The sequence below is a fragment of the Dunckerocampus dactyliophorus genome, chromosome 16 (genome assembly GCF_027744805.1).
Source record: "Dunckerocampus dactyliophorus isolate RoL2022-P2 chromosome 16, RoL_Ddac_1.1, whole genome shotgun sequence".
In the NCBI taxonomy this organism is placed as follows: Eukaryota; Metazoa; Chordata; class Actinopteri; order Syngnathiformes; family Syngnathidae; genus Dunckerocampus; species Dunckerocampus dactyliophorus.
Window position 1 is genome coordinate 16,373,731 of NC_072834.1, and position 22,744 is coordinate 16,396,474.

The 22,744-nt window shown below is 40.7% G+C and overlaps 1 protein-coding gene across 2 annotated transcripts in view; it reads right to left on the reverse strand.

Moving 5' to 3' along the window:
• The window catches only part of doc2b (double C2-like domains, beta), a 157,091-nt gene that overhangs the window by 22,686 nt on the left and 111,661 nt on the right, over positions 1 to 22,744 (reverse strand). For both annotated transcript variants that reach the window (XM_054754563.1, XM_054754562.1), the window contains 2 exons: positions 22,046 to 22,155; positions 13,836 to 13,962 (listed from right to left, as the gene is read on the reverse strand). In XM_054754563.1, coding sequence (XP_054610538.1) covers positions 13,836 to 13,962; positions 22,046 to 22,155 — 237 coding nt within the window. The remainder of the gene's footprint in view (positions 1 to 13,835; positions 13,963 to 22,045; positions 22,156 to 22,744) is intronic.

The window sequence follows — 22,744 nt, forward strand, 5'->3', positions numbered from 1 at the left end:
GTGTTGCAACATAAAGGAAAGTTGACCATAAACGAGCACTTTTCAAGCAGAAAACGTACACAGAGAATGCAACTGCAACTTGTGGACGACAGAGCGGACATTAGACAATAAAGGAGAATTTGGTGGAGCTTGTTTTGCAAGCTATGTACACATTTAAAAATGTCAGCAAATGGAACGCACTGTAGGTAAGTGTTGGTTAAGATATGTACGGATATACACTTAACATATACTTTATCCAAGAAGATATTGAAAATCATCTTAATAGGAATACAGTATGTATGTGCATTTACACTACCACCCCCCCAACCATTTTTATTACAGTACGTCTGTGCTCTGCTACTTGTACTATAGAAATCTTTTCGGGTCGTCTTAGAAGATGTCTCACCTCTCATCTGGGCATGCTTCATCAGTTCATGCTCAAAAGACTACAGTGTGTGAAAGTGTTTGCCCCCTTCCTAAATTCTTATTTTTTTGCACGTTTGTCACATTTAAATGTTTCAGATCATCAAACAAATTAAAATATTAGTCAATGACAACAAAACTGAACAGAAAATGCAGTTTTTAAATGAAATTTTTATAATTAAGGGAGAAAAAAATCCAAACTTACATGGCCCCGTGCTTTGGGACTCCAGCAAACCACATTGAGAGCCATTATCCACAAATGGCGAAAACATGCAACAGTGGTGAACCTTCCCAGGAGTGGTCGGCCAACCAAAGCAAAGAGCGCAGTGACAGGTCACAAAAGACCCCACAACAACATCCAAAGAACTGCAGGCCTTACTTGCCTCAGTTAAGGTCAGTGTTCATGACTCCACCATAAGAAAAACACTGGGCAAAAACGGCCTGCATAGCAGAGTTCCAAGACGAAAACCACTGCTGAACAAAAAGAACATTAAGGCTCATCTCAATTTTGCCAGAAAACACCTTGATGATCGCCAAAGTCTTTGGGAAAATACTCTGTGGTCTGACGAGACAAAAGTTTAACTCGAAAGTGTGTGTCCCGTTACATCTGATGTAAAAGTAATGCCTCATTTCAGAACAAGAGTAAAATATGGTGGTAGTAGTGTGATGGCTGTTTTGATGCTTCAGGACCTGGAAGACTTGCTGTGATAAATGGAACCATTCTGCTGTCTACCAAAACAATCCTGAAGGACAATGTCTGGCCATCTTTTCGTGACCTCATGCTAAAACCAACTTGGGTTCTGCAGCAGGACAATGATCCAAAACACACCAGCAAGTCCACCTCTGAATGGCTGAAGAAAAACAAAGTGAAGACTTTGGAGTGGTCTAGTCAAAGTCCTGACCTGAATCCTATTGAGATGCTGTGGCATGACCTTAAAAAGGCGCTTCCATCCATCCATTTTCTATGCCGCTTCTTCTCATTCGGGTTCGTGGGTATGCTGGAGCCTGTCCCAGCTATACGAGCTCACTTTGGGCGACAGGCGGGGTACACCCTGGACTGGTCGCCAGCCAATCACAGGGCACATATACACAAACAACCATTCACACTCACATTCATACCTATGGACAATTTAGAGTCTCCAATTAACCTAACATGCATGTTTTTGGAATGTGGGAGGAAACCGGAGTACCCGGAGAAAACCCACGCATGGGGACAACATGCAAACTCCACACAGAAATGCCCAAAGATTCGAACCCAGGTCTTCCCGATCTTGTGACTGTGACTGTGTGGCCAACATGCCACTAACCACTAGACCACCGTGCGGCCCCTTAAAAAGGCGCTTCATGCTGGAAAACCCTCCAATGTGGCTGAATGACAACAATTCTGCAAAGATGAGTGGGCCAAAATTCCTCCACACTGTAGGAGACTCATTGCAAGTTATCACAAATGCTTGATTGCAGTTGTTGCTGCTAAGGGTGGCTTAATCACTTTTTCACACAGGGCCATGTAGGTTTGGGGTTTTTTTCTCCCTTAATAATAAAACGTTTCATTTACAAAATGAATTTTGTGCTCAGTTGTGTTGTCATTGCGTAATAATTCAATTTGTTTGGTGATCTGAAACATTTAAGTGTGACAAACATGCAAAAGAAAATCAGTGCACCGCGCTGATTTAAAAGACAAAATAATCCTATTTTCATTCTATACTAGTGTGAAAATGGTAATTTTGTCTTTGATTTTTATTTTAAAAAATATTTTTCAAAAACGGATCTCCAAGAAGATGGGTCATCTTACAATAGGTTCGTCTTACATTCAAGTCAACAGTAATTTTATTTCTTTTGTCATTCATTTTCTCTGTTATATTCAGGTCAATACGGGGGACAAAGCGTTCAATTGCCAACAGCCTATTCCAGAAGCCCACATAATTTGAGGGGTGTCTATAAGTTAGTCAGAAAGTTATATTTTTGAGGTGACGCATACACTGCTGAAAAAAAAAAAAACTTTACGGTCTGGAAAGCAAAATTCCTAACGGCAAGTTTGAGAAAAGGCTGCTCCCTGCAGACCTCTCCATCAGTGTCTTACGCAGTATTTTGTGTGGGAGACAGCACTCTACAGTTTGTCCGCCTGTGCCCGCAGCGGGATACTAATCCGACATCTTGGGAAAAAAGGACCCTATGCAAATCACATTGGCATGCCAACATGCTTGAGCAGCATCACATCTACTTCATCTCCTCTTTTTTGCAATTTTCTTTTCATTCATGTTTGTGAACAGTCTGGCTGTTTCGTTCGCCGTGGTGCACTTGTGGCCATTTGGAAAAGCAGACATGTCAAGAATACAAAGGTATGATGATAGGAAGGAATCCTCAGGCGGCCTGGATACCGTTGATGTGCCTGACAAGAGCAGAAATCTTTGCAGCGCTCTTCACACCCACATAGCATCAATTTAGCCTGGCTCGCCTTGCTTTCCTGACAATTTGAAAACAAACAACACATCTCCCAACAAATATCTTCAGCCATTACCATGGAACACACACAGCATGGTGTAGTCAACCATTACTTTACAAAAATAGTAAAGAGCAGACCCGCCAGCAAGGCCCAACAAACTGTGGACTGTCATTTTTGTTTTTGCTTGTCCATCGGTTACTTCCTGAAGGATGGTCACGGAGGAAGACAAACATGCGGGCGAGCGATTCAAACGGCAGAGTTTTGCGTGAATCGGACTTGTATTTTTTGCGTAATCCTGCTAACTGGAAGTTTTCTACTGTTCACAGTTGTGGCTGTAGGCAAACTCTTGATATACTGTAGTTGTTTTAATTCGGCATCCAGCGGCTTTATCTACCTCTGCATGCTACTCATCGGCTGGTGTGAAAGTCATGTATGTTACACTTGTTGTACTGTTGTTTACAATCAACACATCAGAGCTATTAATGCTGACTGAACACTTTGCTACTTACCACCATGACAACATTCAGTGGTTTTTTTGCACTAAAACAGTCAAATGACCTAAATAGTTTGCTTTCTCCATTTTTTTACCGTGAAGTTCCAATTTCCATGCACTGTCTGTAATTCGATAGTGGGCCAAATACACTAAGATAGGATGAGATAAGATAAGATACGCCTTTAGTAGTCCCACAAGGGGAAATTCCAGGTTTACAGCAGTAAAAGTACAAGAAACACACAATAGCAGACACAAAAGCCCACAAGAGCAGAGTACAAAAGCACACAAGAGTACACAAGAGTACAAAAGCACACAAAAGCAGAGAACGTACAAAAATAATAATTCTGTTCAATATTTCAAGTTTATTAGGATAACAAGTTTGATGTTTTTTAAAGTGTGCAGTAGTAGGAGGCACATGGCTTCAGGTCCAATGTGTGAAGGGGTATGCAACTGTAAAAAGTTTGCGAACCACTGTTTTAATGGGCGTTTAAATGACATCTGCTTTGGTTCTTGTGGTTATGGTGTTCATCAGAGGCACAGAACTGTTTAAATACAGTGGAACCTTGGTTAATCGGTTCCAGAAGGTCCGCCTGTAACCAAAACTGTTATGTTCTATGTCAGGGGTGCTCACACTTGTTTAAGCCTGCGAGCTACTTTTAAAATGACCGAGTCCCAAAGATCTACCTACTACTATACATATAGAGAGTATATATATATTTACTATATTTATTAAAATATGAGTAGGTATTTATGTACGTTATACATGTATATCAGGAGTGCATGCACTTTCTCAGCATGCAAGTCAAAATGATCTAAATCTTTCTATAAAACATATCACATATACAAAATGTAACCAGTAAACTCTGAAATTCTATTGTAAATATGAATGATTAGTATTTCACATTCACATTTTTAAAGTTGACAGGTAATCAAAGTAGTTGCTATCATAATTCACTTCAATATGGAAATAAAGATAATTCCACATAACTCCTAAATAGTTGTGTACATAACCTGAGTACTGGTAATGTATCAGTCAAATTAGCTATGTGACGTTCATTAGGGCACACAGTTCATGTATTACATCCAGTTAGCATTTGCTAGCAAACATTAGCGATATATACAGTAAGAATTTAAAATGATGATGCAAAAGACAATGCAGCCGAAGTCAAGGCAACATATTGAAAAGGTTTCACCAATGGGCACGTTTTTCATTTCATCATGAAATAATAGTTTAAGAAGCCAACGTGTAGAAAACACAGATTTCTGTAGTAGAGTTCATGACGCCAAGCAAAGTCAGTAAACAATACACTTTTTTTCTACGTAGCGAGCCGCTACAAGTGAACAGATAACTTTTGTTATAGATATGGACATCTTACCGCAGAGTTACTTCATCCATAATCACAATCATAAAGATGAAAGTTGCATCTTTGTGTGTAGCTTGAAACGCTGCAGGGGAGCGAGCACGAATCAGGAGGGGAGCTTAATGTCAGCTGACTGATGTCATATGACAACTACAAAGTGACGTTTACGCGATCGACCCAAACTACCTTGGAGATCTACTGGTAGCTCACGATTGATGTAATGGCCGCCCCTGCTCTGTGTTGTTGCTCTGCTGCCGCCTGTCTGCCACGTCATTGCAGTGCACCACTGCCCTGCAGTAGGCAGAGTTTCCTCAACACACCTGTGGCTATTCACTCACCTGGCCTTCTTAAGCATGGCAGCAGGACTCACTCATTGCCAGATTGTCCCTCATGCTTCTCACGCCCTCCCCTCAGCTCTGCTCCGCTCAGCTCGGCTTTGTGTTTCGCTCATTCCCTGTACCTGCTCTCTGGCTTTTAATCTGTATCGTCTTGTAATTACCTGTCCCGTTTGACTTATTCAGCCGTGTTCTGATTTTGTGCTAAGGTTAGTTATTTCCTGCAGTGTGTTTTGTTCTTTTGCCTCGTGCCCTTACCTTTTTCTAGTAGTGATTTTTGATTTTGTATTTTTGAGTGTGGCTTTGCCCGATTTCCGTTTGGACTCTTGCATTGCTTATATGCTTTTATGTACTTTTTACCTCCTTTGGGGACACCTTTTGTTAAAATACATATTTTTTGTTACTCAGACTGTGTCTCTGCATCTTGGTTTCCAGAACCGGCTCACACCGTTCCTGACAAAAACGTACTCTAACCAAACCATTATTCCTATAAGAAATAACGTAAATCCAAAGAATCCGTTCCAGAAAGCCAAAAAAATGTTCACAGAAAACATTTTCATGGTTTTACAGTTTTACATGCAGAAAACATTTCTAAATGCATATAAGTACATATAAATGTTGAATGAAAGGGGTAAATGAACATTGAAGGTTACTTTTACCTTCATTGAAGACGTAATTGTTACCAAAGACACGATGTGGCAGCGAGATCAACACGGTCACCACTTTCTTGTTTTGCCATGAGTAATTTCTTGAAGTCAGTAGTGTTTCACACCTTAAGTCACTGCTTTTCTTTTGATCACGGCTGCAAAATAAGGCAAAACAGAGCCAAAGAAAGTTGTTGAAGTTTTTGAATTCAACAGGTAACTCATAGCAAAACACCACGCTGGTGTCTGTGTTGATCTTGCTGCCACATCGTGTCTTTGGCAACATGTCATCACGCACTGAATGAAGGTAAAGGTAATTGTTGTGAGTTGTGAGTAATTGTTTATTCAGCCCTTTCATTCAACATTTATATGCATTTAGAATTGTTTTCTGCATGTAAAACTATAATTGTAAAACTATAAAAACCTGTTTTTTGTTAACATTTTTGAGACTCGTGGCGTAACTTGTGTTAGTTAGCAAAGAACTACAGAGTAAACTGCTGATGACGTCATAGACGGGCGGCCGAGCTGACTTCGTCTTCCTGTTTCCATGTACTGGCACGTTAATAGGATGCTAACAAGGAAGGACGTTTTGTGATAAAAATTCATTAAGAACGAAGTTGGACTCACGCAGCGTATTAATAATATAACAAGACGCGACCGAGGCAAAATTGTGTTTTTTCACGACCAACCTCAGGAGCAATGACGCGCTGCGAGAGGCCTTGCTTATGCAGCTCAACAATCCGACCGCGTTCGAAGAGAGAAAGCTTTTTTGCCTTTGCCATCAAGAGATCATGACAGTGTGACTCACGTGAAAGAAAATCACATTCAATCCACATTTTTACCAAGATTTGGGCTTTCAAAGGCTGTGGTCTTAAACTTTTGATCAGCTGATGAACATCCTATTTCACTTTAATGCTTGTTTGCAATAAATTGCTTACTCAAAACATTTCTTGTCTCGCTTCCATTTCTTCTTTTTGTATTTTGAAACGCTTCTTGCAATTTTTCAACTGGTCTTAAAATTTTGATCAGCAGTCCATATTGTAAAATATCAATTATCATCATCGTTGTGTTGTGATATTAGTGATCATTAGTTATTCTTGGCAAAATATCGCCATAACGCTGTGTAACTAACTAACACTGTTGAGTCAGTCTGGACTAGTTTTCTTCTAACATTATCCTGCTCAATCCAACCCTAGCATGGAATCAGCAATTCACACATCATGATTAAAATATAGATTTTTAAAAGAATAATACAGTTGATGTTGGCACAGTCCTGCACAAAGAAAGATAAATGCCCTCCCGCTTCCTGTTTCCATCCAACTCCTGGTACATCCAATCAACCGACAGAAACAAAACCCTCTGCGGTGCACAAGCTTAACATTTCCCAGATAATTGTACCACCTGACGAGGGCAAAACTCCATTAGGATCGGCAGGAGGATGTTCATTAATTGAAGTCAATGACGAGTGAAGTGGACACCTTAGATGTGACGGCGAGGTTGTAAACCATACAGTCAGTGCAAAAACAATGTGGTGATGCATCATGTGTCCATTGAAGCCCGTCTCCACCTCCTCCGTCTTCTGTCTGCTCAGAGCAGCAGTGATTTTCCAAGCGTATTGATTCGGTTCCACGTATTATTTCGTCCCCGGAGGAAACATATACGCTATATATTATACAAAAATAGGGTGTGATGATGTGCAGGCCTGTCTCCCACAAATTACATTCCCACACAATAATACCGTCATAACTGTTGAAAATGAGGAAAAAGGAGCGAATAGAAGACCCGCAGGAGGTCACGCTGGATGACCACACATCTTCAGGAGACTTTGCTGCTGCTGACTGTTTGCTCTCGGAGTCAAGCAGTGCACTTGCCTTCCCTTTGCCTTTCAATCAGTTTGAATGAAGCCTTTAGTTGACTCACTTCAGGTATCTTATACGACAAGACTAACAAACATCACATCATATATCGGGATTAGTTTTATAATAAGTAATAACATGCGTATTAACACTGCCTAATGGATTTTTACGCTTGCATGTCGTCACGGGCTCAAGCAGATGGGGGCAAACAAGCATAAAATGAAGCATATTTGTAACAAGACGTCAAGTGATGTCAGAGTGAAAATGCTGCACGCATGTGCTGTTGTTGCAAGTGGAAATAGTTCAAATGGGGATTTTGGGAAAAGCTGTTACTAAGATAGTCCATCATAAAGCAAATAAAGCTCAAGGAACAACCAAAAAATGTCGAGAAAGGTGCATGCTGAACCTGTCTCTCTCTCATCCATCTCCAAGTCAGAAAAAACAAAAGAATTATTCACTCCAGAAGAGACTCCACGTCTGCTGTGACCCCTGAATCAGCATGAATGCGTCACATGTGGAAAGGAGGGGGGAACTCCATTGACTCCCATGGCTGCTGTCAATCACAATCAAGGACCGCCCTGCTCCATAGACCCCCAGTGAAGCTCAGGTTCCCTGGAAGTGACGTTTTGTTTTTTTTAATCCAGTCAGGGTTCAATAAAGATTTACTAAAGCGTTGGTGTTGCTGCCGAAAGGAAGAGCGAAAACTCACTCAAGTGCAGATTAATGTTCAACATTCTCAGGAAATTAAACACATTCTAGCAGACTTTGAATTCACTTTTAAGTCTACAGTACTGTGTAAGTATTACGTGAATGTACCTGTTACTGCATGGTTACAGCATGTACAGTATGTAAAACCACAAAACCTTGTTGGAGGTTTTTGGAGGCGAGTCCGGATGTAATTATTACGCTGTCTAGACTTTGACAGGTGCTCGCCGAGATAAAATATTAAAATAATGTTATTTTTATGAAGTGGTGGCCAATTTTAAACCTACGAACTAAGAATCAAGTTTATTTGTACAGTAGTACCTCGCATAACATAAACCTCCTTTTACGTAAATTCAACTGAACGTAAAGAATTTATGTAAAGTTTTTGCATCGTATTACGTAAGAAATTCCATATAACATAAAGCGTCAAGTCAGTGCAAGTTCAGAAATTTGATTTGAATAGCTCGCGCGACAGAGAGCGGGAAACATTTTCCATGACTAACAGAGTCCACCTGGTGACGCCTTCTGACGCTTCACGCTCTCATTGGCTGATTATCAGGGCACCGCCTATGCTCTCATCTCATTGGCTGATTATCGGGGCACCGCCTACACTCTCATCTCATTAGCTGATTTATACAGCGTGTACGTGAGTTTGTGTGAGAGACAGGCTTCTCCCTTCAACCTCCATTCCTCATTGCAGTCACCCTTAAACTAGTTGATTGTTTTTGTTTTTCAGTTTTATTCATTGACAATAATGTTATTTATTACCTTATTTTATATTGGAATGTTACTCTACTATGTTTATGCTAACGTTTTCTTATATTTTCCCACCATATTTGGTGGACTATGAATATTTTGAAGGGGGAAGTTTGGGAAGATCTTGGAACGGATTAGGCAATTTACATGTAATTTACCCTTCGTATAACTTAAAAACCCTATAACGTAAACGTTCTCGGAACGGATTATTTACGTTGTAGGGGCGTCTACTGTACTTCTAAAAATAATGAAGGTGTTTTAACTCACTTTTTTGTCTCTCCTACGAGGTTCTGCTTTTTTCCTCCAGTATCTGTTGCAACATCATATGGAAGTAATATGCAAACTAGCCAATGACATCACCTAGCGACTTCTGGGACAGCCAATAGCTACTTTTCTTACTGAGGAGTTGGCAACAGTGGTCACTTCAGAGATCCCCTAGCCTTTGCATAAGTTGCGCAATATGGTGCAAACAAAGCCAGCAGTAGTTTCTGAGTGTACGATACGGCAGATTCATGTCGGACTGGCTGTCCTGTATATCAGTGGTCCCCAACCTTTTTTGACCCACGGACCGCCTTGTGTTCTCACAAATCTCCCGCGGTCCGGGGAGGTGGTTTATAGCATACATTATAGCGATCAAATTTACCTTATCTCTGGAGTTTTTCCAGAGAGATGGAAAACATCAAAATTACATCACTGTTTGACGTGTGTGGTAAAAGGCAGTGTGCTAGCATGAATTAACTTGAGACTAATGTGCACATTAGCACTCAAAAAGTCATCAAAACTTACCTTTATGCATTCCCACATAGTATCAGCATTTGACACCAAATATGAGGTGAAAGAAAAATGGTAAAAATACAGTAGTAGTCTATCTGTGCGGCATGAGATAAAGTTAGCACACGCACAATGGACATGCGTCAAGTGAGACGGATGTAACAGAGAGAATCCGGCCACTTTTCAAAATAAAACATCATGGAAATGATTTTTTCTTTCTGTGCGGCCCGGTACCAAATGACCCACGGCCCGGTACCAGGCCGCGGCCTCGGGGTTGAGGATCACTGCCCGTATATCAATCAAGTGACAGACGTCGTAGTGAGGATGAATGGTAGGCTTTTACTGATGGCTGATGATGATGATGGCTTTGTACTCTGGTTGATGAGGCTTTCATCCGTTAAACGTGATCGTAGGTTGGTCTTTAGATGTGAGGACTGCTCGCATGCATACGTAGAGCCAAACATGGTCAATACGGCAATACTCACTCTGCAGTGTGTGATATGTGACAGGAAGTGTGTTACAAGTTTTCACAAACAGTTGGTTTGCGGGTTTTTTCACTTCTGTCCACTTTTGTTTGCTTCCCAGCTCCGCTTGCTGTCGTACAAGTCTTTCCGAATCTTGATTCACTGACTTGAACTTATTTCACCCACATGTCTGAGGCGTTCAGGTCAAAAAGTTCTATCTCAAAATCTCTGATAGAGACACCAGGGATGTAACTCACGTCGGCTTTTTCCACTGCACACCGGTGTGCATGAGTGATGAATTTAAAAAGACGAGCGTGCTCACGAAATTCTCCAAAGCTTGCTTTGAATGACTGCAGGAGATTGGATGTGAAGCCAGCTGGCTTCTGGATCGAAATGTTGAGGGGGTCACTTACTGTGCACGCATCTTTAAATTCTCTCTGTTGTTCAAAGTGTAGTAAACGAATTGTTTCGATATCCACAATAAAGACTTCCACTTTGTCTTCAAATGCAAACACTGCTTGTTGGAGGGATAAGACTGCATTTCCAATGTCTTGCATTTTACATTGAGCTAGTTCAGATGTTTTGTCATGTCCATGAGATGGTAAAACCTCAGGAGACACTCAGTGTTAGCTAGCTCAGGATGCTCGACGTGTTTCATTTCAAGAAAAGTCCAGATTTCACTCAGACAAGCTGCAAAACAGCTGACCACCTTCCCATTTGACAACCAACACACATACTTTACTGCAGCTGTGCAAAAGCAGACTGGGATAATTATTCCCAACTTCATCCAGCAGTGTTTTATACTGGCAATCAGTTAAAGCTCAGGCAGCAATATGAAGAGTGCAGGAAGGAAGAATGCAATGAAGGCTTAGGATGGGTCTACTTTCACGTTCACAAAGAAGCGCGACAAATCCTCTGTTTTTTTCCCAACCATACACGAAGCACCATCGGTACACGCCGGAATAAGTTTGTCAATCTGTACATTTTTTTCTTTATCGAATTCAATGAAAGAAAAATACCTCTTCCCCTCTTGTTGACCCTTTCATTGGCAAAACAGCAAGATGTGTGTCACCAACAACATACCTTGCAATCACTCTGAACTGGGATAAATGGCTTACAGTATGTCTGTCGACTCATCCAAAGTATGGCGCTGCATTTATGTTCTTCACTTGTGTTTCCTCCACTTAATTTGCCATCATGATGGTACCATCGTGAATAGTTGTTGCTGACAGAAACATGTCTTTTATTCGCTTGATTATCGAATCTTTATCCGAAAAGTCATGAAAACGTTGACTGGCCACATCAAGCACGAATGTTGTGTCATACTCACCATCTGTAAATGGCTTTCTGTTCCTCACCAGGGAAGCCAAGGCAAGTTCATTTATAGAGCACTTCAAAGCACTTCATAAAATTATTCCATAAAAACATAAAATCTTTCTAAAATCATTATAGAAATTTCCATAAATCAATGAAATACTTTCAGTTGTCATATGCACAGTTGAATAGAAGTGTTTTCAGCTGGGATTTGAACATTGCCAACGTTGAGGATTGTCCCACATCTTCTGGAAGACTGTTCCAGATTTTGGCAGCTTAAAATTGAAATGCATCTTAACAATGACTCCGGGCACCCCCAGGAGACCACTCCATGAGCTTCTCAGAGTCCGAGATGGTTTATGTGGCTCGAACATGTCAGAGATGTACTTTGGCGCAAGATCATGAAAAGACAAGCAGAGCTGATTTAAAGTCTATTCTCTGAGTGACAGGAAGCCAGTGCAGAGACCCGAGTTCTGGATTAATATGGTCATTAGGGATGAGCGAGTATACCGCTATCTGTATCTGATTATGTTCACCCATCGAAATGATCTGTATCTGTATCTGTATCTGTATCTGTATCTGTATCTGTATCTGTATCTGATTATGTTCACCCATCGAAATGATCTGTATCTGTATCTGTATCTGTATCTGTATCTGTATCTGTATCTGTATCTGTATCTGATTATGTTCACCCATCGAAATGATCTGTATCTGTATCTGTATCTGTATCTGTATCTGTATCTGATTATGTTCGCCTATCTAAAGTATCTGTATCTGTATCTGTATCTGTATCTGTATCTGTATCTGTATCTGTATCTGATTATGTTCATCCATTGAAATGATCTGTATCTGTATCTGTATCTGTATCTGTATCTGTATCTGTATCTGATTATGTTCACCCATCGAAATGATCTGTATCTGTATCTGTATCTGTATCTGTATCTGTATCTGATTATGTTCACCCATCGAAGTGATCTGTATCTGTATCTGTATCTGTATCTGTATCTGTATCTGATTATGTTCACCCATCGAAATGATCTGTATCTGTATCTGTATCTGTATCTGTATCTGTATCTGTATCTGTATCTGTATCTGATTATGTTCGCCTATCTAAAGTATCTGTATCTGTATCTGTATCTGTATCTGTATCTGTATCTGTATCTGTATCTGTATCTGATTATGTTCGCCTATCTAAAGTATCTGTATCTGTATCTGTATCTTTATCTGTATCTGTATCTGTATCTGATTATGTTCACCCATCGAAATGATCTGTATCTGTATCTGTATCTGTATCTGTATCTGTATCTGTATCTGTATCTGTATCTGTATCTGAATCTGATTATGTTCGCCTATCTAAAGTATCTGTATCCGTATCTGTGCTCGGCATGGGTGGGGCATAAACCGGAAGTGGGTGTGGTTAACCAGAAATAGATGTGGCTTAAGAGCAGTGCTAAGAGCAGTTTTCCAACTCACTTTATAGCTGAACTGAACTGAACGGCTATTACAAGGGGCCTGGGCCCAGCGGGAGCCCATCAATGAGGGCCCAAATGGGTTCAACTCACCCAAAAAAAACTACATTTTCTTTGCACAGACCTTGAGGGAGATCTTTTTATCCAGACATCTGCTGGACTATGGCTGTAGAAACACTTTTAACCAAGCTTACTACAGCACAGCATCCTTTGTTCAGGTTCATGGCCCCAAACATTTCAACCTCTGTTCAGGTTCACAGCTCAAAACAATCTCAGCCTTTGTCTTTGCTTTGATACACTTGCAGCAATGGTAGAGTCTATATTTAGTTAGTCAGGGGGAGTTATAAAAATTCCACTTGAAGGCATGAATGAGATATATTTTTAAACATTTTGTCAAACATGGTTAAGCATTTTGTCCTCCTCCTCTTCCTCCTCCTCCAGGAAGTGTTTCTTTTCTCCTCCAAAGTGAAAGTGTGGTGAGTCAGCATCTACTGGAGTCTATTTTTTGTCACAGATCTTGTGATGTATGTCAGAGAGGTTGCAGGAGGTAGCGTGACGAATAATTCGAGCGGCACGGTTTGCCCTCAGGTGATGTTTGACAACAAAACAGCATTTGTCAAGAGTGTCAGCTTTCCACTAAGATGAAACCGGAAACGTTTTTGCATTGTGTTTCGTGTTACTAAAGCGTGGAATGGTACAGATTTTTTGATTTTTCGGTATGGAAGATTTGTTGTGGTACAGAGGCGTATTGAATTCCCACAAGAAGTGTTTGATTACGGCGTACCGTTGCACCCCTTGCATCCCTTGCATCCCAACACTTACAGGTAACTGTTTCTCCAGGCAGTTGTTGAAGTTCTTGGTCTGGTTGGGCTTCAGCTTCTTGAGGGGGATTCGCGTCTCACCGATGAACTCGTTGTGCCGGAACTTGTCTTCGTCGCACACAGAAATCCTAAGATATGAGGCACAGAAAAAAATCCTTCAAAAAGACAGTCTTCAAAAGTAGCAGGACTCGGTGGTCGCATTGAAGCAAAGCCAAAGCTGAGTGGTTCTCTGGCAAATTGAGCTCGGAAGATTCGTGTCGGAGTCAATCAGCATGGCAGTAAATAATGACATAATTACACTTCAGGGGCATGAAGACACACATGGATTAGAGAGGTCTGGGCCACAGTAAATACGGATGCTATAGAACAGTGATTCCCAAACTTTTTACAGTAGTGTACCCCTTTAGACATTTGAGCTGAAGCCATGTGCCCCCTACTCTTGCACACTTACAAAACATAAACCTTTTTATCTGAATTCACGTGAAATATTGAATATAATTATTTGGTTCACTCATGTTAAAGTAATTCCGGGTCAAAAATGTATGGTCACATTTTGATAAAGTTTCACATGAGCAACTTCTCTTGGAGATGAATAAAGAATTTATCTAAGTAATCATCCTTCACATCTTTCATTCCAGTTGGATGTTGGCATCACTTTTTTGTCCACTCACTAGCTATGTTTTAAGTCTGCATACGAATTTAATACCAAATTGAAGGGGAAAGTTAAACAATCAGGATAAAGCAGTATCCGAAGTAGAAAAATACATACGGTACTACCACCGAAAAAGCCCCATTTTCGGGGGGAATCACAGTGACAGGTTTTCACCGCTGTGCCGTACGGGGATTGGAAGACCAATGTAGGTGAAATCTTCAAGATTAAACACTTTTAATGGACAAAATAATCATCGAACTTACTTATTTGTTTATATGATGCACACAGAGCAATGAACACCTTCATGCTCTGTCTCCTTTCTGCAACCGTTCCCCTTGCACCTTGAGGCGTTCAAGTGCACTCGTAAATGTGAGCATTGGGCGCCAATTGTTTTTCATTTGAATTCACGTTCCCCCAATGAGAATTGGTGTACCCCTGGGGGTACGTGTTCCCCACTTGGGGAACCTAGGGTATAGTGCAACATCTCAGCTCAATGACGATTGGTTAAAAAAGATGAGTGTAGATTTGTCAGCGTGAATTAAAAAATAACTAGCATGGCACTCAGTGTTTGGTCAGTTGTCCTTCTGCATGTTAGCAGGCCACTTCTGGGTTATCCCGAATAACGTAAGATGACAGAACCATACCATTACCACGGGCAGGTAACAGTTCCAAAATAAAAGTCACGGAACAAAATTGAAAACACATGGAACACCGTATTTGTGTCTGTCTGTCTGTTTGTTAGCAAGTTGTTAGAAAGTGAAAAACATCATTTTACCACATACAGTGCAACCACATGCAGCTCTTAGGCCTCCTTGTTGTGAGCCCCTTTCCAGGCTCAGAGATTTTGTTATAACACTGGAATGGGGAAAATGTACATGTTTTAAAGGTGTTTGAAATTCGTGAATTTCTCTTGAAGATGAATAAAGTATCTATGTAAATATACAACTCTCTCTAAGACCATGAAGGCATCCTGTCTGAGTTCTGACTGGTGATTGGATGAGTGCGAGGAAGCTAGGAAGAGCTGGTTTTTCCCTACCTGCCTTTGGTGAGACATGTAAGTCCCTGTGGTTTTACCCACGTAAACGGAATCATGGAATTGGCCAATAAAAACAGCATCTACTGTTAAACTCTTGTGGAACTTGACGCAATCTGGATGAAATGCTGTCACTGTCTCCTCACAAACACTAACCCGCCCCCTCCCAAACTAAACAACAGGCAGCCACCTGAAACACCGGCTAAAATGTCGAAAAAACTTGGAAAGTCATCTCCTACTTGGCTGTGAGCGCGAGTGGAAGCTGGCTGGGTTAACTTAGTTTAGCAGAGCATACTAGTGCGGCTGTGTGTGTGCGACTCAGGATGTACTGAATGAGTAGCGCTTGTTAATAAAGCCATTGAAATTGCATCGGCGACTCTTCCTTAAGCACAAGCACGAGCATTACAGTTTTGTTGAGATCCCATTAGAAAAGCAAGGGACTCCGCAACAGTTTCTGAAATACTGGGCAATGATCTATTGCATCAATAAATGTAAGGATTTTTACATTATAATTCTGCATGGACAGATCCCTTTGTCTTCTCTGCCAATGACGCGGGCTTACCTGTATGCTTGATATGTGGCGAGAAATTAGCAAACAACAAAAAAACGTTGAAAGACATTTTCAAATAAAGCACTCAGCATTTTACGAAAAGCAGTCATTTTTCTAAATAGTAGGCTTACATGTATGTAACAGTGGGCCTTGCACATGCTGGGCTTGAATCGGCGACCACATACTGTATGTCCACTGATTGAGAGTGAAGTCGAGCAGCGAGCTAAAACCGGTCAACTCACAGTTTTACCCATTTGTTACACATGCATACTGTACTTCTGTTTAAAAAACATGAAAATGTTTGAAAGTTTGTAGGCTGTGTTATGTTTTGCGACTCCAGACTATTTTTCTTTAGTGGAAGGGGGGCAAAATGGCTCTTTTGCTCGGCCAGGGACTCCTTGAATCATCTTTATTATGTGGGTAACTCCGTGTCTGTCTCCTTTCTTCCTGTCAGAGTGTTTGTCAATGTGTAACTGTGAGTGTTACAGTTGGCTTTCAGAGAGTCTCTCTGGGTTTTTTTAATTGACGGCGGCTGCAAAATAACTCGCAATGAATCCATAGAAAGTTGCAAATTGCGGCATGCAGCAATGGGAATACCAATGTAACTACAGTGGAAAAAAACATGGATTCTATCCTGCTAGAATTATCGTTATTTAGTTCATGTTTCAAATAGATGATCTTTAAAACACAATGTGGAGCAGCTGTATATTTGTTTGTCTGTTTTCTGGTTAGTATGATACTTGCTGGTAATTGGAGAATGTCATAAGGCAATGTTCAAGTAACACTGGTGGTACACAGACTCTAGCTAGTGGACTAGCCAGTGAAAAAAATTATACTATCCAGATATAAATGTGAAATAATCATACACAGTTAAGCCGTGATGGTTAGTGAATGTAGAAAAAAAGGCGGTACTTGCAAAATAGCCAAAGATTTGAAATAAATGTAAGATTTTTGAAACATATGAACGTTTTCTGGCATTTTCCAGGAATTGTTTACGTGGTGCAATCCTGCTTACAAACAAGCGGCAATTGAATCAGGAGTTTTGCGCTGAAAGTCTGCTCGGAGAACATGTTGACCCGAAACGAGGGTGGCGTGTCTAACACAGAGCTCCACTACTTATTTTCCCAGGCAAGACACTCCAAGATCTCCATCAATTCATTAAATCCATAACAAAAGTCAATTATGTGCGCAGGGAAAACACAGACTCTCAGAGGAGCTACAGCATGTAGTGTCTGGAAAAAATGCAGACAGCAGAGCCGACGTGAAATGAGTCCTACATCAAGTTCATGTCGTGGAATAATGCGCCTTTCAAGTGCTTTTCGCCGCATAATGTGCTGGCAAACATGCGGCCTCCGTGAACCAGAGTAATACATGTTAGCATCGTAGCTTTATTGGCATGACAATGAAATGGTGGAGGGAAACACCTCATCTGCTACATGGACAGGTGGTGCTGAATTCAATTTAGCAAAAGAAATGATGTGTCGTGTGGAAATGTGGAGGCTTCTCTCTCACGGCTGATTGGGGAAAGAGTTCATCAGCAGCGTGCCATGATGGATACAGACCATCTGATCACACTGGCGCTGTGGAATTCAGGCACTGAACGGGTCTCAGTACAGACGCAGTTGGCAGAGGTTGCTGCTTACGATCACTTCTAGCTTAAAATAAACAAACCTAGTGATTCCACAATAAAAATTAGTCAACAATGACCTCTTCCTAAATGTCGTAAAGGTTATGCACAATGTACTTTTTCATGATTCTAATATGTGTCCCTGTTTATGCCTGTTTATGAGCACCAAACGTGATGAAAATCTATCGTCTCCCTTGCTTGTTTACTCCACTTGCTACAGAAGAGGCACTCAAATGCTTGCTTCATAACATCATGAAGGAATAAAACTCCTTTCTCATTTACGTGATATCCCCCGACTAGGGTTGGGCATCGAGTCTTGAGCATCGACGGTAAGCAGGACTAACATTGCAATTCTCCTTTGGATCGTTCACATTTTTTAATTTCGATTCCTAGTTTCCATGCCCACTTATTTTGTGGATTAAGAGTGTTTTGTCTTGAAGGTTTCATTTCTATTGGTGTTCCAATCCCTGCACTGTGAAAACCTGTCAATGTACCGTACGTGCGTGTCAGCATGAGAGAGAGGGGATTCCCCTGAAAATGAGACTTTATCGCTGCTGGTATGTATTTTTGTACTTTAGATACTGCTTTATCATGTTTGTTCCACTTTCCCTTTCAAATTGGTATCAAGTTAATATGCAGACTTAAATCATAGCGATTGCAAGTAGACAAAAGTGAAGCTGAAGTTCAACCCATTCAAACGGATGGATCCCAACATCCGGCTGAAATAAAACCTATGTAGGACCAATACTTAGATGCTTTATTCATCTGCAAGAGAAATTCACATCTTATCTATTTATCAGCGCTCATGTAAAACTTTTATCAAAATTTGTCCATGCAAAATACACATTTTTGAAACAGAATTACTTACTATAAAATTAATTAACCAATTAATCATGCTTAATATTTCAATTGAATGAAAGTTAAAAATGTGTGCAGGAGTAGGGGGCACATGGCTTCAAGTCAGATGTCCGAAGGGGTACGCGACTGTGAAAAGTTTGGGAACCACTGCTCTAAGCAGTCAGAAGTCACACAATAAATGACGTTTGTCTCACGCCAATGTAACAGAGGGTTTCGGGATGCCCGCTGATGTGGCAGTTCGGTGTAAATAAAGGAGCTACGACACTAAGAGGTAACTTTATTCATGTGCACAGCAAGTCTCGTTTAGCAACAGTCAATACACCTTCTCAACCCACACAACACACTTCCGGCCTTCAAAATAAGAGCTCTGTGGGCTGCATCCTGTTTACTTAGAACAAAATAAGGGTGTCATAAAAAATAGCTTACAACAACAACGAGGCAGCAAAAAAAGTCTACTAGTTCCAAGTGACAACATTAGCCCGTGTACTTTCGTTAGCGGTGACAACTCTCTTTATTTACTGCACAAGCTAGCACAATGTTGCACAGTCTTCCCTCGCTACATTGCGGTTCGAACGTCGGCCCCTTTTTAGAAATTAATTAATTAATAAACGATCGCTGTGTCGAGGTAGACGATGGACTATTACTGGTCAAAAAATATTGAAAGACAAGTCATACGTAGCATTCTGGTCACTAGGCGTGAGTAATAGTACATTGATGAGACATTAGCTTACATTACATTACCTTCACACTGCATGGAGTCAGCAATGGCATGTCTGACATGACATAGTGAAAAAAAGTTCTCCCATTCCATGTGGAAGTGGTAAGTTTTGGGCTTCTTACGTTGTCCTTCTTCCTCACTCTGTTTGTAAACCTTTCTTAATTTGATAAAACATGTGTGTCAATAATGCACTTCACATTTTTCCTTCTAAATGTATTTGTTCTTTCATTTTGACAGAAAAATGGTGCTGTGTGCAGTTCTTTAACGTTTAATATTATGTGATCATGCAACAAGATATTCCAAGCGTCCATTGCATATTCCAAGCAAGGTGACAAGCTTGAATATCTGCTTGTCACCTTGACATTCTCACTTCACTTTTAATTTCAAAGAAAGTTATCCATCAATTTGTTAGTACAAATATAATAATCAAATGCATGGATTAATAGTCAAATGAATAATCAAATGCATACTGAGTTACAACTGGCCCTCTGAAGGCAGCCGTAACTGTTATGTGGTCCTCAATAAAAACAAGTTTGACACCCCTGGTTTAGAATAAATAAACTGGAGGCTAACTAATTAGTTTGGTAGCATTCTATGCTTAAAGGGGCGGCCGTTTCATGTCCTTGCAGTGATCTCGTAACCTGCGCGTTATAGTTGGGCAATGTGGTGTAGACAAGGAATAATAGGTAAAAATGTAAAGGTGACAATAGGGGTGTTACGTCATGTCTACAGGGCTCTAATAATGGTAATAAAAACATGTTTAGAAAGTCATTAAGAGGCTTAACTACGAAAATATTCCATTTTTTAATATCGAATCCTACTTTGTGCAAATTCACTTATTGCGATCGGGTCTGGAACCAATTAACCGCAATAAACAAGAGATGACTGTATACAGTGGTGTGAAAAATATTAGTCAATGACAACACAACTCAACACAAAATGCAGTTTTTAAATGAAAATGTTTATTATTAAGGGAGAAAAAAAAATCCAAACCTACATGTCCCTGTGTGAAAAAGCGATTGCCCCCTAAACCTAATAACTGGTTGGGCCACCCTTAGCAGCAACAACTGCAATCAAGTGTTTGTGATAACTTGCAATGAGTCTGCTATGATGAATTTTGGTCCACTCATCTTTGCAGAATTGTTGTAATTCAGCCACATTGGAGGGTTTTCCAGCATGAAGCGCCTTTTTAAGGTCATGCCACAGTATCTCAGTAGGATTCATTTTCACTCCAAAGTCTTACTTTTGTTTTTCTGGTGGACTTGCTGGTGTGTTTTGGATCATTGTCCTGCTGCAGAACCCAAGTTGGTTTCAGCTTGAGGTCACGAACAGATGTTTGGGTAGACAGCAGAATTCATGTTTCTATTTATCATAGCAAGTCTTCCAGGTCCTGAAGCAGCAAAACAACCCCAGACCATTACACTACCGCCACCATATTTTACTGTTGCTATGATCGTTTTTTTTTAAATGCGGCGTAAGTTTTATGGGGACACACACCTTCCAAAAAGTTCTACTTTTGTCTGGTCAGACCACAGAGTATTCTCCCAAAGGTCTTGTGGATCATCAAGATGTTTTCTGGCAAAATTGAGATGAGCCGTAATGTTCTTTTTGTTCAGCAGTGGTTTTCGTCTTGGAACTCTGCCATGCAGGCCGTTTTTGTCCAGTGTCTTTCTTATGGTGAAGTCATGAACACTGACCTTAACTGAGGCCTGCGGTTCTTTGGATGTTGTTGTGGGGTCTTTTGTGACCTCTTGGATGAGTCGTCGCTGCGCTCTTGCCCGCTCTTGGCCGGCCACTCCTGGGAAGAATCACCACTGTTCCATGTTTTTGGATAAAAGCCATTTGTGGATAAAAGCTCTCACTGTGGTTTGCTGTAGTCCCAAAGCTTTAGAAATGGCTTTAGAACCTTTCCCAGACTGATAGACCTCAATTTATCTCAGTTATGTTTTAACGGGTGAGGGGGGTTGGAAGGGCAATAACTGCATTCTGTGTTCAGTGACAAACATGCAAAAAAATAAGAAATCGGGAAGGCGGTAAACACTTTTTCACACCACTGTATGTCAAAAGTACACTAAAGTGATTCATGGAGCAACACACTCGGTCGGAGACAAACACAGCTCATTAGCATTACAGCTACACATGCACAAAATGGCGTGATCCCAGTAGGGCTTACTAAAAACACTTTCTACATTCCAGCATCAAGGCTAGATTTTGGTCAACTTCCTCACCAGATATACTTCCAAATAGAAAAGTAGTTTATTTTCAGAAAAGCTGTCCAGCATATACAGGATAGTGTAGCAAAGCAAAAGCATGATGATCCATACTGTATGATTACATAACCTACTTCCAGTACTTGATAGGTCAGGGATAACACTTTGGTAAAAATAAAAAAGGAGCACAGAACAGTGAAGTAACACTTAGCATTGCATAACAGTGTCATATTTATCACGTTTGTTCCCAGGTGGTGGGATTAATACCAATGTACAGATGCAGGTAAATAGTCCAATGTGAAACAATAGAAGCCCTTTTCCATCATCGCAAGCAATTATGAGACACTTGCTTTATTAACAAATGACTCATCATGTCAGACTCAAGTTGGTTTCAAAAATAGTAAGGATTTTCTGTCTCACAGGCAAAAATGAGATTCGTTTAATACTGTTTCAAATTATTTGATGCCGAGTCATTGTTTGCACTGATTTTTGGGGACTGCCATTTTTTTTCATTATTCCGGGGAACAGAGCTCATTATGCTCCATCACAGCACTGTGTAGTACCTGAGCGTTTTTCGGACCATATCCTCGTCAGTGATGCCGTAGTAGGTCAGGGTCTCGCTCCAGACGGGATTGAGTGTGTTGTGGAGGGTCTTGGTTCGAAGTTTATTGGCCTGCAGAGACAAAGAGGACAGGTTGGCGATCAATAGAACAGGAAAAGGGGGAAGGATCCTCATCGACTAACCACCTGCTTCCTGTTGCTTGGGTGTTTGGTTAAGTCCATGCTGCCATAATCAGCAAACAGCTCGCATGTGCACTCAAAATGTGTCAATGCATTGATCTATGGCCAATGGGAAAAGAGGAATGAAAGTATCTCTATTATGTATGTAAAAGTTTTTAATGATGTTCTATGTGTCCCTATGTCGCTCGCTTGTTTGCTCCACCTTTGAAAGAAAAAAAGCAGGCTTTGCTACAAATCTTAAAATAAAGCCTGGAGCTTTTGTACTGTATGAACAAAAAGCCAGCAGCATTGAACGCTTGAAGAGTATTCACGCACACGTTTTTCTATTTATCATTCTTGTTCTGCAACCCATTCAAACGATTCCAACATGAAAATGCCCTGCTCATTCGGGACATGCATGCTGTTTTTTGACACATTCCCCCATATTCTAATTCATTGGAATATCCCATTATCCCATCAATATTCCCATTAAAAATGAATGGAACATTTTTGCAAGTTTAAAATGTTTCCCATTTCTCAAC